The 12678-nt window shown below is 38.7% G+C and overlaps 1 protein-coding gene across 2 annotated transcripts in view; it reads right to left on the reverse strand.

Annotated features, from left to right (window-relative positions):
* csmd3b (CUB and Sushi multiple domains 3b) overlaps window positions 1-12678 on the reverse strand; it is a 489673-nt gene that overhangs the window by 146102 nt on the left and 330893 nt on the right. For both annotated transcript variants that reach the window (XM_047150624.2, XM_047150623.2), the window contains exons 24-28: window positions 7581-7772; window positions 5773-5899; window positions 3690-3892; window positions 3223-3414; window positions 2402-2540 (exon numbers count right to left, since the gene is read on the reverse strand). In XM_047150624.2, the coding sequence (XP_047006580.2) occupies window positions 2402-2540; window positions 3223-3414; window positions 3690-3892; window positions 5773-5899; window positions 7581-7772 (853 nt within the window). The remainder of the gene's footprint in view (window positions 1-2401; window positions 2541-3222; window positions 3415-3689; window positions 3893-5772; window positions 5900-7580; window positions 7773-12678) is intronic.

The following is a 12678-nucleotide window of genomic DNA, read 5'->3' on the forward strand; positions in this document are numbered from 1 at the left end:
TCAGCATGGTGGTCCATCTATATCCATGGAAGATTTTAAAAGACTGATATTTTTGTCAAGAGAGCTTTTATTCTGGGATAATAATCCAATAAGACTCTCTTTTGAGAGGCCTAAAGAACTTATACAGTATATTACTGGTAAGTTAAAATCACTTATGCAAGCCCTACAATATTACATCTATTTTACACAAACCTCTGTCAGGTTTTCTACTCAACGCGTGTTCTTCAAAAAACAAAACAAAACAAAAAAAAGGTGATTGGCTTTGCTTTTCACATTAACACAGTGCACCAGTCACATCTGTATTGGTGTTTCAGGACTTCAGCTTTAAATTTCATCAACACTATCTAAAATCTCACTATGTAAAGCTATAGACACTATTGGCAATGTTATTTAGCCCATATATCACGGAGTACATAAATCAAGGCGGGGGAAAATGTTGGATCATTACTCACAAAATGAGCAAAGAATTCCGACTGGGTTCATTATCTGCCGTGGACATGAAATGCATTTTAATTCAGCACTTGCCATTACATAATTACTCCACACAGTTTTGGCTGATGAGGAAAGGTAACATATTACTAATTGTATCAAACCCAAAAATTTCTCACTTTTCTAACTAAACCATTCATTTTGTAGATCTTTATTTTAAAAAATCCAGATGAATACTGTGTATTTGTTCACTGGTGTAGCACATTCTGATAACTTGTCTGATACTTTAATGATAGCAACAATGGATCCCTAAACTACTTGCCCTGACAACTCAGACTATTAATAGAATACAGAGAAGCGTTCTAAGTTGTCTAACCCTGTAATCGTATAAGCCAGTGACAAAGCAACAGGCAACCATTCATTTTCTATGTTCACGTATGTCAAACACAGCGCAACAAATTACACACTGGAAATACAATAAGCAACATGTGAATAGAAATTCTTTAGATTCTATGCGAATTATCTATGAGGTGGCAAATGCAAATTATTGTCTTCAATAGGTTTCTTGTACTAGGCCTATTGCATGTAGAGTTGCCCAACTTTCCACCAATTCTTCACCTTCACTTCAGTTCCTGCCTGTATTTAGATTTAATTTAATAATGTTAAAAAAGTTAAAAAAAGGACAGACTTATTATTTAAGTCCCCATGAAAGTGCCTTGAAATGCGCAGCGTTATTTGATGTGTTGACATAATTTCCACTGAAACAGGAAGTCAGAGTGGACATTATGAGTGGCTCCTCCCCCTTTTAAAATAGGTAATAGCATTTAGATTACTGCACAGCCCAGGCTAAGCCATACCTAACAGTTAGTGCCTTGGACAAGAGCTCATTTCCTTCTTACAGTTGGAGAACTGAATAAAACGCATGTGTTCGAACAGCCAAAGGCACATTTACGACCCATGCTTGCTGATATGATTTCTCTTTTTCTCATTTATAATGTTGGGGGTGGGACACTTCAAACTCTAGAGAGCATTTGATTGGACAGAATATCTTATGAGAAACTGAAGTGCAGAATGATGTCATCAAAATTGTTGATCCGTATCTGTGGTAGAGAGAGACTGTAAATTCAATGCAAAGTTTGTCATTGTTTTAGAGCGCACTAGCTTATAGATAACCTTAAGGCTAACATATTCATACTAAAATCCACAAAACTTCAATTTTGATTTCATGGGGACTTTAAAACATTATTATAATATCCAAATGATTTTAAACAAAAATTACAGTGAAATGTATAAATTACTCTGCAGTGTATATAGAGTTTAGCAACTGTCATTTTTTACAAACAGCTTGGCAGTGAACATCCACAAGCAACACAAGGGAGCGACTTGAGTAACCTGCCACTTGCTAATGGGAAGGCAAGGTAAGTAGAGGCTGCTCCTGGTGAGGAACAGAAGCACAAGAAGATGTATAAGTGTTAGAAAGTAAGGACTATCTTGTGACCATAAGAATCTCTTTCAATCACTAGCCAATCGTGGGTGTTGGTGAGCTCATGTATGTGGGAGAGGATAGTTATCTCTTTCCTCTGATCATCTACCCTGTCGTGGGGGAGCTTGGATCCTATCCCAGGGGACTCAAGGCAAAAGGCGGGGGACACCCTGGATGGGGTGCCAATCCATCGCAGGGTACAATCCCACACACACACACACACTACTAGCAATTTGGAAATGCCAATGCATGTCTTTGGACTGGGGGAGGAAAATGGAGTTCCTGAAAGAAACCATGAAGCATGGGGAGAACATGCAAGCTCTGCGCACATAGAGTGGCAGCAGGTGTCAAACCCCCAACGCTGGAGGTGCGAGGCAAGTGTGCTAACCACTAAGCCATGAACCAATATGAACCAATATGAAACTAAATTATGAAAATATATAAAAAGAAATTTTAAACAAAGTGGGTACTAGCAGATTGGGTCTTTACCTAATGAATGCCAGTGAGAGGACGTAGTCAGAGTTGACGACTATGAGCCAGTCACAGTCTTTGCTGTGAGGGTATGGGTGAGGATAGTTGGGAGATAGGATAAAGCCGGAAGAGTCGGTCAAATTCCCACCACATGGAGCTGTGAAAACACACAGGAAAGGAAATTAACATGGGTATGCACAACATATAAAGATTCTTGTTTATTAATACAGTACTTAAGAGAAGTGTGGAACATGAACATGAAATCTCTCTTGCAATACTGAACCCATACAGCTTTCAAACACTATATAAAGAGAGAGAGAGAAAGAGAGAGAGAGAGAGAGAGAGAGAGAGAGAGAGAGAAATGGGTGTGTGGGCAGACAAAGATAGAAAGAGGGTGATATATTGAGAAGGATAATTAGCTGAAAGCACATGAAAAGAAGAGGCAAAATGCGGCTCCTCCACCTTTTTTTTTTTTGCTTTGCCACTGAAGTATTTTGAAATGTAGGAAGCAATCCAAATCTCATAATTTGATATTCATTAATTTTAGCACAATCTTTCATCACTAGGATGATGACAGATGCCTGAATTAATACTTCGGCTCAAGTGCTGATTGACTTTCAGAACTCTTGAGAACCTTTCGATAAAAAATGCTAATTCCCACACTGGAGAATATGGCTATGCAGGCTTTAGAAGCAAATGTAATTTTCAACTGAAAGTATTAAAAGTTATACAATAGGCAGTATGAAGAAAAATAGAAAAAAAACATGCATCTATTAGGTATGCTGTTTTCTGAAGGAAAAAACACACACGTGTGAATAACATCTGCCATAAGCACTTACCTATACAGACTGGTGGGCTGGGTTGCCAGTAGTAGCGATTCTCCACTTGTATGCATGTGATCTTCATCTCACCCTGTAGCTCATATCCTGGGTCACACTGAAAAGTCACAGTGTCCCCAGGCTCCCTTCCATCTCCATTGCGAGTGCCATTCATCGGAACCCCTGGATCCCTGCAGGCCGTAGCAACTGAGCCTGCCAATCACAAGCATAGCCAATTAACACATTCAGCTGACTGTGCTAAAATTGGCCAATATGAACTGTCAATCAAGACAAACCAACAGACACCAGAAGAAACTAAAACTGTCAGTTAGGACATGGAAACACTAATCACATCTGTCACTTTAAGAAGATGAAGCCTGTTAATAATATGTCAGTACAGAGGAATTAAAACCCAACCAAGACCTGCTATATTAAACCTGTCAATCAAAAACAAACACCTGCAAAACTATTGAAGTGATGGGACTTACTGGAAAATTCAATAGCAAAGCCAGACTTGCTGATATAGAAGTCAGTCTCAAACTGGATGGTCACCATGTTGAGGGTGCTGTGGATGCCCTCTGGTAGGAGAGAGCCACTTAATTCCCTAAGAGACATCTCATTCTCCAGAGGGCCATCCCATACTTTCAGGATGTCATGGGAAGCCTCTGTATCAAACGCCAGGAACTGCAGACTGCCAAAGAGTTAAATACAACACCATTTAGTTACCACTTGAATATAAACTTTGTGATTTGAGCTAAAAAAATCAACAGTATAATTATACACCCTGACATGTACAAGGTTTTAAATAGGGGATGGGGGGAGGGGGGATTGTAGATGATTTTTCAGGTTTTGTAGAGGAAAAAGGTCACCCTTGCAAAGTTTATTTTGTAGTCATTGGTAAACAATTTAAGTACAAAATAAAATGTTAGGAACGCAATGGTGTCAGAATGGTGTGATGTAGCCTGCCAGAAATTATAGAGCTGTGTCTCACCCAAAAAGTTTATTATTTCCAAATAACAGCATGTCAGAACGTGTTTTATTCCATTTATACGACAGCAATTTGCCAACAATTACATTTCTCTTTAATTACAGATGAATGACACATTTTGCTTCTGAACCACTTAAAGTCTTTCCCTCACAGACGCTTATTTTCTCTCTCTTGAAGTTAATAAGACAAATAAAAATGCTTATAATGTTATAATGTTATAATGTTATAATATAAGCTTATAATGTTACTGAGAAGCTCAAACTCCTGGAAACTTCCATAAATGTTAAAAAACATCTTCTTACAGAAAACTTCACCATATAAATTTTTATACAGTTTTTCTAGTTAAATAACAAGTTTCCTTAATCTCTTACATTACATAGCGGGTCCAACCTACAAGTCCCAGTGAAAGGACTGTTACCATAGCAACAATATAGTATTAGAACCAGTGCATTAACGTGACATAAATGGCACTACTGTCACTACTGCTGTTAAAGAAAGTTAATCAACATCTGACCAATAAGATTTAAATTAGAAAACCTGTTCTAATACTTTTTTTCTCCCCTAACAGTATTACCTTGTGAAGCTTCCCATGTTCCAGTGTCACCATAGAATAAAGGGAAACATTAATGCTCAGTGGTTCAGATGTCGGACTACTGATGGGAAGGTCGTGAGTTCAAATCCCAGCATTGCCCTTAACCCTCATATGCTCAGCTGTATAAATGAGATAAATGTAAGTTGCTCTGGATAAGAGCGTCTGCCAAATGCCATAAATGTAAATTTTATTTGTGGTTCACAACCTGTGAAATTACATAGCATTTCTACTACTTTAGATCATCTTCAGACATTTTATGAAAAATATCTTACAAAAGTAAAAAAAAATCTGAATGTGCTGCCCTTGTGTCTGTGCCACTATAAATATTGTGTTTAAAGAAATTTTCAACAAATTAGGTGAAAACATTTTACTCCAAACACTAATTTTGTATTTCGAAATTGCACAGCACTTAATATAAAAAGCTAACAATTTCAGCAGATGAAATCAAAATTCTGCACACTGACCAGACCCAAATGAAGCGCCCTCACATTATTTCATCACTAACATTGAGCTCCAGAGTGCAATAAATGTGCGATAAAGCAGCAGTGCCTATGTTGCAGCTCTTAATAATAATTCTGCAAATCAGTCTGCATGAGAATGTGAGGATAGATGAAAAAGTAATGAATAAATATCTGATTTCAGAAAGGCTTTTGCTGCCACGTACAAATTATCTTGCTTTCAAGGTTGCTGTGCTTTTAACCTCATGCAGCTGTAATAGCTAAATCTATAAACTGCATTTTAGACATAATGACTTGAGCCAGTTGAGATTTGCGAGGCAGGCATCAACTCCCTTGATGTCTGCTTGTCTCCATATAGATGAGATATTGATGTTCATCTCTGCCATGTAAGTAGCATATAAATAGTGCACTTGTTTCAGACTACAGCCACATATATACAGTTTGGAATCTACTGGGGTTAGTAAGGTATTGATTTAGGAGGTGTTGAGTGGTGGAGCGTTTCTGAACATGTGTGAGGAAGTCCTGAGTGGCACCTGACGATGTTGCCTGAATCGACCTCGATGACCCAAGTGCAGCGCAAGTTGTTGTCGTAAGGGAACGGGTAACCAGGGGACAGGATACGGCCTGATGACTCGCCTTTAAAACGTCCTCCGCATTCGGCTGGAGGAAGAAGAAGAAACAGAAAGGAGAAGTTCACAGGAGGGAAATAAAAGACAAGTTGTAGAATCCAAAAGTTGGTTGAATCTAACAATATATCTGTCAGAACCCCTTGAAAGGACCTGTAGACTTCAGTTAACACTGTAGGCCACTGACTGCCTTTTCCTCCCTCATTGTTTTATATATATATTTCTCAGCATGCCACTGGCCAGCTCATGTCAGGGAGATACAGTGCTTCCTGTTCTAGACATCCGCATCTTTGACTTAGACAGATGAGCTAAACACCCACCTTGATTCATATTTACATTTATATTCTCATAAGCAGTTCAGCAGTTAATAACTAACTTCAGTTGTTGGCTCACCCCTCCGCCACCTGTTATTCTTCCTCCTTGCACTCTGTCTCACACTCACTGTGCACGTTTCTAGTTGGGAGCCTTTGTGAAGGTGGGCATCGTTTGCTAATGGAGCCCACATCAGCATTTTCTTTCAACCCGCCTCATTTGCATAAGCCATCTACATGACAAACAATGGACGCACAGTTCAATGAAGCCTGAATAACAGGGTTCAGTACGGGACTTGATTAATCTGAACATTAGAGTGTTTTTTAGACAAGTGCGCTAGAGGAGCCTCCTCCAAAGCAACACTGAGCCGCACTCATGGCTTATCATGGCAGCTGCTCAATCACATGTCTGTAGCACTCCGTCTGCACTGACTGGCCACTCAGTGGCATCAGAAATAAACTGGTGCAGCTCAGTTTGAATCCCAGACAATCCCACATTTACCCAACTCAATTATCAGTGTGGCAGATTTGTGCTGTCTAAGAGTATCAATGCTGACTAGACTATGGATATTTTACAATCTCAGTTCTTAACTTCTTAATTGCCTTAAATTCTTTCTTTCCATAAATATTATTTTGAGAAAGAGAAAGCAATTTAGATCTACACTCATTGCATCATCCACACCTCAGACTGGGTGAGGTTGAAAAAAAAAAAGATTAAATATTTTATCTGCAATAAAAAAGAAGAGTAATGGGGAGAATAATGATAAGCCGTCATGGTGAAAATAAAACAGCCCTCACATTATTGAGCATCTATTATTAATGCTGGTAGATCTGTCTGAAAAATATTAGTCTGAAAACTTCAAGGTAGGAACACTGTCCATCATTTATATGCAAGGAAGAACAAACATTACCCCTGGGTGTGTCTTATTTTAACAGAAAGTTAAGACAGAGTCAGCCAGACAAGAGTCTATATGCTCTCATGACCTAGAGATTCGGATGACAGGTTTGCGATTAATTTTTCCTCAAAATCTATCACTGAGCACATCTGATCTTAGGTCTGTAGACATCCTAATGTTTGGCTCTTCAGAGGCCAATAGTGTCTAATTACCATCCATCAAAATGTACATGAATAACTGTGCACAACCCTTATGTGCCTGCATAACTCATTTGGGGCTCTAAGATTAGCGCCGATGTTGAATTCGCCAAGTGACATTGTCAACATGTGGAAGGGTTCAATATATCAAGGTTCTGTAATTTCATAAATGCTGGCCATTTTTATATTCACACAGTCATTAATGATGGAGAGATGACTTTTATGTGACATGGTTGAGGATCAAGTTCATTCCACTTTCCATAAGTTTACCTATAATTTCTGTGAGTCATTACTGTGTGGAACCATCTTACCTATACATGATGGCAGAGGGTTGTCCCAGGCACGTCTCTCCCCTGTCATGCACTTGAGTATGCTGCTGCCATGCAGTGTGTAGCCTGGGTCACACTTGTAGGTGATGGTGCTGCCAGAGAAGTGGCCCTGGTCATTTACCTTGAAGCCAAACTGTGGCACGCCAGGATCCTCACAGTGTGACAGCTCAAAGCCTGAAACACATACAGATTACAATGCATGGAAGGACTTGTTGACAAAGACAGTAAAATTTACAGCTAAATGAGTTGGAAAATCCAGCACTGCTCTTAATTTAATTAACACTCACTACGGTGTTCCAATGTGAGAGGATACACCGGCCTGCTATATGCCACACTATTACAATGCCACCTGACATGTGGTAATATATTGAATAGTTAGAGGACCAGAGTCTATGCCACTTTCAAACAACTTCCATTTTAGGTAACAACACCAACTCATAATATCATTTGGAAAAATGTCGCTATTCCTACCTCCCATTTTTAATTCATAAGCTGTACCCTTAAGTAGCCCTCTTCAATTCCACAGCCATGTTACTTTTGGGAAAACAGTCAACCTACATCAAACTAAATGTATCACAAGCCTGTGAATGTTGTAGTGGATGTGTCACTTTTTATCATAGTCAAGATAGTTTTATGAATTCATGATCTCAAGCTAAGATGCTGATGAGTTCATATGCTACAGCCAAAATAACAAGGCAGTTATATTTTTGTTTAAGGCCATCATTACAGAGTAAACACTTATTTACTGTGTGTTCAGATAACGGTTTAACATAGTCTTTAGCTACATCTGAAAACGAACAATTCTTTATTTGAATGTTTAGTCACTATGACTAAGGCTTTAACCCTTCTGTTATGTTTGGGTCTAAATGAAGCCCATGTTGAAGTCTTACTATAAGTGGAGCAATATTAGATGACTAAATGACTACTAAACGTTACCACTATGATCTTTACTGACTCTACACATACGTATATACTGTAGATAACAGAAATTAGAGATTATATTCAATTTGCCCTGAGGGAAACAAGGAAAACTAAAAATGAAAATGAGTGGACTGGTAAACTGAGTAAAAAAGATGCCACCAATTGGGATCCCAAACACACAATGCTCTGTTTCTATCATGAATGTTTAGGCTGTGCTTATTGTGTACAATGGTGATAAGATAAAATGTGTACAGTAAAAAACCCCATACCCGTTAAGTGAAACCACATTTGACAGCGATCTGAAAAAATTAAGCAGAAAATTCCAGAAATACAATAAACATTAATCATTTAAATTGTGCGCCGTTATGAGTAACAGGATTGAAATCTTGTGCGGTGCCTCCAGGAATGTTAATCATCTCTTTGTCCAGAAGAGAAGAAGAAGAAAAGTGAGTACAGTACAGTAAATATTTTAGAGAGAGAGCACATTCACATACCTTTTATTATTATTATTGTTCTATTTTATTATTAGTTATTGTTGTTAATGTCTTCTTGTGCCTAATAATAACAACTTAAACTTCACCATAGTATGTACAGTATATAGTTTTCGCTACTATCCGGTTTCAGGCATCCGTTGGTGGGCTTCGAACCAACCCCACTCAGATACAGGAGATACACTCCTACTGTATTTTAAACAAATTCTACATTGGTATTACTGTAAAATCTGAAGAGATGACATGGGGAATGGGATAAACTTTGATAAATAAACTCTAGATTGTTCTATGTAGAGCTCTACAACAGTGTGTTTCAGATTATAAACTAGATCCTAAGATCTACTCTTCCAAGAGTGTAGTGAACAAAATATAATGACTAACTAGATTAACTTAGTATTAAATGCTGAACATTTTGACCTGACTTCTTATTGTCCAAGCCCTGCAGTTCACTATGGGTAGGATATTTTCCTCCTTATGTATTTATTTTACATATACACATATGTAATACTGTTGATAAACATATCATTCTGTTTAACACCACAGCAGGAAAAGGTTAAATCTCGAGTTAATCTAATTACACCAAAAGGTATTACGTAATCTATATCAGTGTATAAAACAAGTCTGCCTTCATTCAGCTGATGTTATAATGATCAGTGAAATCTGGTGGCACGTTATCTGTGTGACGTCAGAGCTCAAGAGGTCTGTCATTAGTGTAATCGTTATAGAAGACAATTTGTGTTAAGATCTCACTGTGTTGTGCGGGCAGAGCCAATCGCTCACTAAGCAGGCAGAACAATTAAGATTAAGTGCTTGGTTAATGGAGCTGCAGCATCTAGAACAGTGTAGGCCCACTTGCTGTGTAACACTTCCTATTAACTTCCATAATCATTACTCTTATCACACTCTCACTGCACAAAAGGCAGAAAAAAAGTCGAAGCATGGGCATTTGTGATGCACGTTTGATAAACCAAATAATAACACAATTCTGCTAACAATTCTTATTTACTGATACCTCGAAGGTTTTCTCGCTCGGCGCAAATCACTGCTCTGTGACATGCAGTTGCTGTGTCATATAACAAGAAGCTATGCAGAGATCAGTTAACTGACTCGACATAATAATGAACCCTTACTGCATGTAAGGTCCTAGATTGCCTATCTTTATTTTAAAAGTATGCTGCATGTGGACTGTGACAGCTCTGTGCTTCGAGCAATGAGGAGAAGCAGTCCAAATAAACACATTTTGCCCAGCAGGCTTGATTACAAGTTGATCACAGTCCATTGTCTAACAGTACTTTCCTAGCAGCACAAAAGACCTGACTACATAAACGAAACCATTTTAATTCATTTTCCTTCACTCCCCTGTCTTCATTTGCTGGCTAAATTACAGCGTCTGGGCGAACTGTGGCGGCGTCACCTTCTCATGGCTCTATTTGACCTTTATTATGCACTCAAATGGCTAATCCTGCAGGTGGAATGGAATTGCAGACAGACAGGGATTTAGTTGATTTTAAACAAGATAGCCTACCAGCAGGTTAATGCATTCTCCCTCACTGCAACTAAAACCCTGCTGAATTCCATGGACACAATAGTATTAGCGAAGTGTGAACTGGACACTTGCTCAGCTGCCTTTGAAAAGGCGAAGACAAGGTCAGTGAAGAGGGAAGTTTATTTCTCACGTCCACTCATTCATAATCCCTCTGAGCTAGCTAAATCTTTGTGTGTTTCAAGTGTCCCCTTCTTTTCTGTAACTTCCCAGTGTGGGCTATTGTATCTGCTACAAGTTGTTCTTCAATAAAGGTCAAATAGCAGCATAGTAGTGTGGGTTAAAGAGTTTTTCCTTTTCCTTTCAACGCCAAGATACAAGCTTTATTTCAAACGTTTCTCTGCAGTTCGTATGTAACTCACTTCTGTGTACCTTCTCAAGTTACACTCCTGCCAACCAAGAAGAGGAATAATATTCATGCTGCAGGAGGTGGAGTATATTTTTAATATAGTTATTTCACAAATCACTTATTTAAGGTAGAATCTGGAGTGTGCACATATCCAGGGGTATTCCATAACTACCAGGTGCTCGGGGCAAAGCTGCCACTTGTCTGTTTAAATTTGACAAAATATTTACAATAGCTTTGCAAAATATTTACAATAGACAAGCAGAAGCTCCCCCCACCTCCCCCAAGTGTAAGGTGGTTACAGGAAAAACCATTAGTATAGATTCTTCAAATCCCACGAGAAATTTTCTATAGGGTCAGGTGGAGTCAGGTGACTGTGATGACCCTGTAGAATCTTCCAGGACTACTTCTGCAACCAAGCCTTGGTGGAATTTGAGGTATGCTTGGGATCATTGTCTTGTTGGAAGATCCAATGATTCCCAAGTTTCAGCTTCCTCACAGACAGCATGAAGTTTTCACACAGGATTTCCTGATACGTCAATGAATCCATCTTGCCTTCCACGCACTGCAGGTTTCCAGCGCCAGAGGATACAAAGCAGCCCCAGAGCATCACCGAGCCACCACCATGCTTGACTGTGGACAGAGTGTTCTTTCTTCATTCTTCTTCCTCCAGACATACCGCTGATCCATCGTGCCGAAAAGTTCAATTTTTGTTTTGTTTCATCGCTCCACAGAACAGAATCCCAAAACTTCTGTAGCTTATTTATATGATTTTGAGCCGAGTTTTCTTGTGCTTTTGGGTCAGTAATGGTGTACGTCTTGGAGTTCTGGCATGGAAACCTTCTGTGTTTAGTACGCGCCTGTGCTCACTAAAACCTCAGTGCCTGTTGCCACCAAGTCTTGCTGCAGGTCTTTTGCAGTCACTCGAGTTTTTCACAACCTGCCTTCTCAGAAGTCTGCTTGCAGCTGTTGATAGCTTCCTTTTTCTGCCCCGTCCAGGTATTTCATATATTTTCTGTATTTTATATTCAGGGGGTTGAATAATTTTGAAACTGGATTAGTCATTATAAGTCATGGTTTCAGTTGAATTTGGGGAAAGCACTTGAAGCATTCATTGTATTGAACTATTTCAATTGCTTTTGTTTGATTTGTTCATCGCAAACAGCTGAAAGTTTGCTGTTTTGACAATAAATCTCATTTGCAATGGGGGTTGAATAATTTTAATTGCAACTGTATATATATACTCACTGTATATACACTACAGCTTTTACTGGGATGGGCTTGACAGCGTTGTTTTAACGCGTCTGTACTGACCGGTGCAGGAGGACAAACAGTGTTTTTAATGACTTCTAATTATCATTACCATAAAATGATTTGTAAATAGATCTGACACATCATTGTAGGCTTATTTAATCTTTTTTTGGTAATTTTTTTTTTTCTTTTGGCTGAAAACTGCCAAAGATTACTAACATGACCTGAGAAAGGGGGTGGAAATTAATATTGGAGAGTTTATAATTCCTATGCAACTGTTAATCATTTCAGATTCATATCAGTCCATACAGGATTTCGCAGTTTTTTGCGATTGTTGTGGCCAAAACCGCCTGATTTTCCTGACTTAAAAAAAGAAAGTTTTTTGCTTATTTGTGGAAAACAGCTTGAATTGGCGAAATTGCATTTGCACAAAATTGTTTTGCACGGTCTTCCACAGTGATGTTTGTTGGTAAATGAGACCTTTCAGCTGTACTCATATTTGACACACGTGAATCAGCTGCTTTGACT

Source organism: Ictalurus punctatus, chromosome 24 (genome assembly GCF_001660625.3).
Source record: "Ictalurus punctatus breed USDA103 chromosome 24, Coco_2.0, whole genome shotgun sequence".
NCBI lineage: Eukaryota > Metazoa > Chordata > Actinopteri > Siluriformes > Ictaluridae > Ictalurus > Ictalurus punctatus.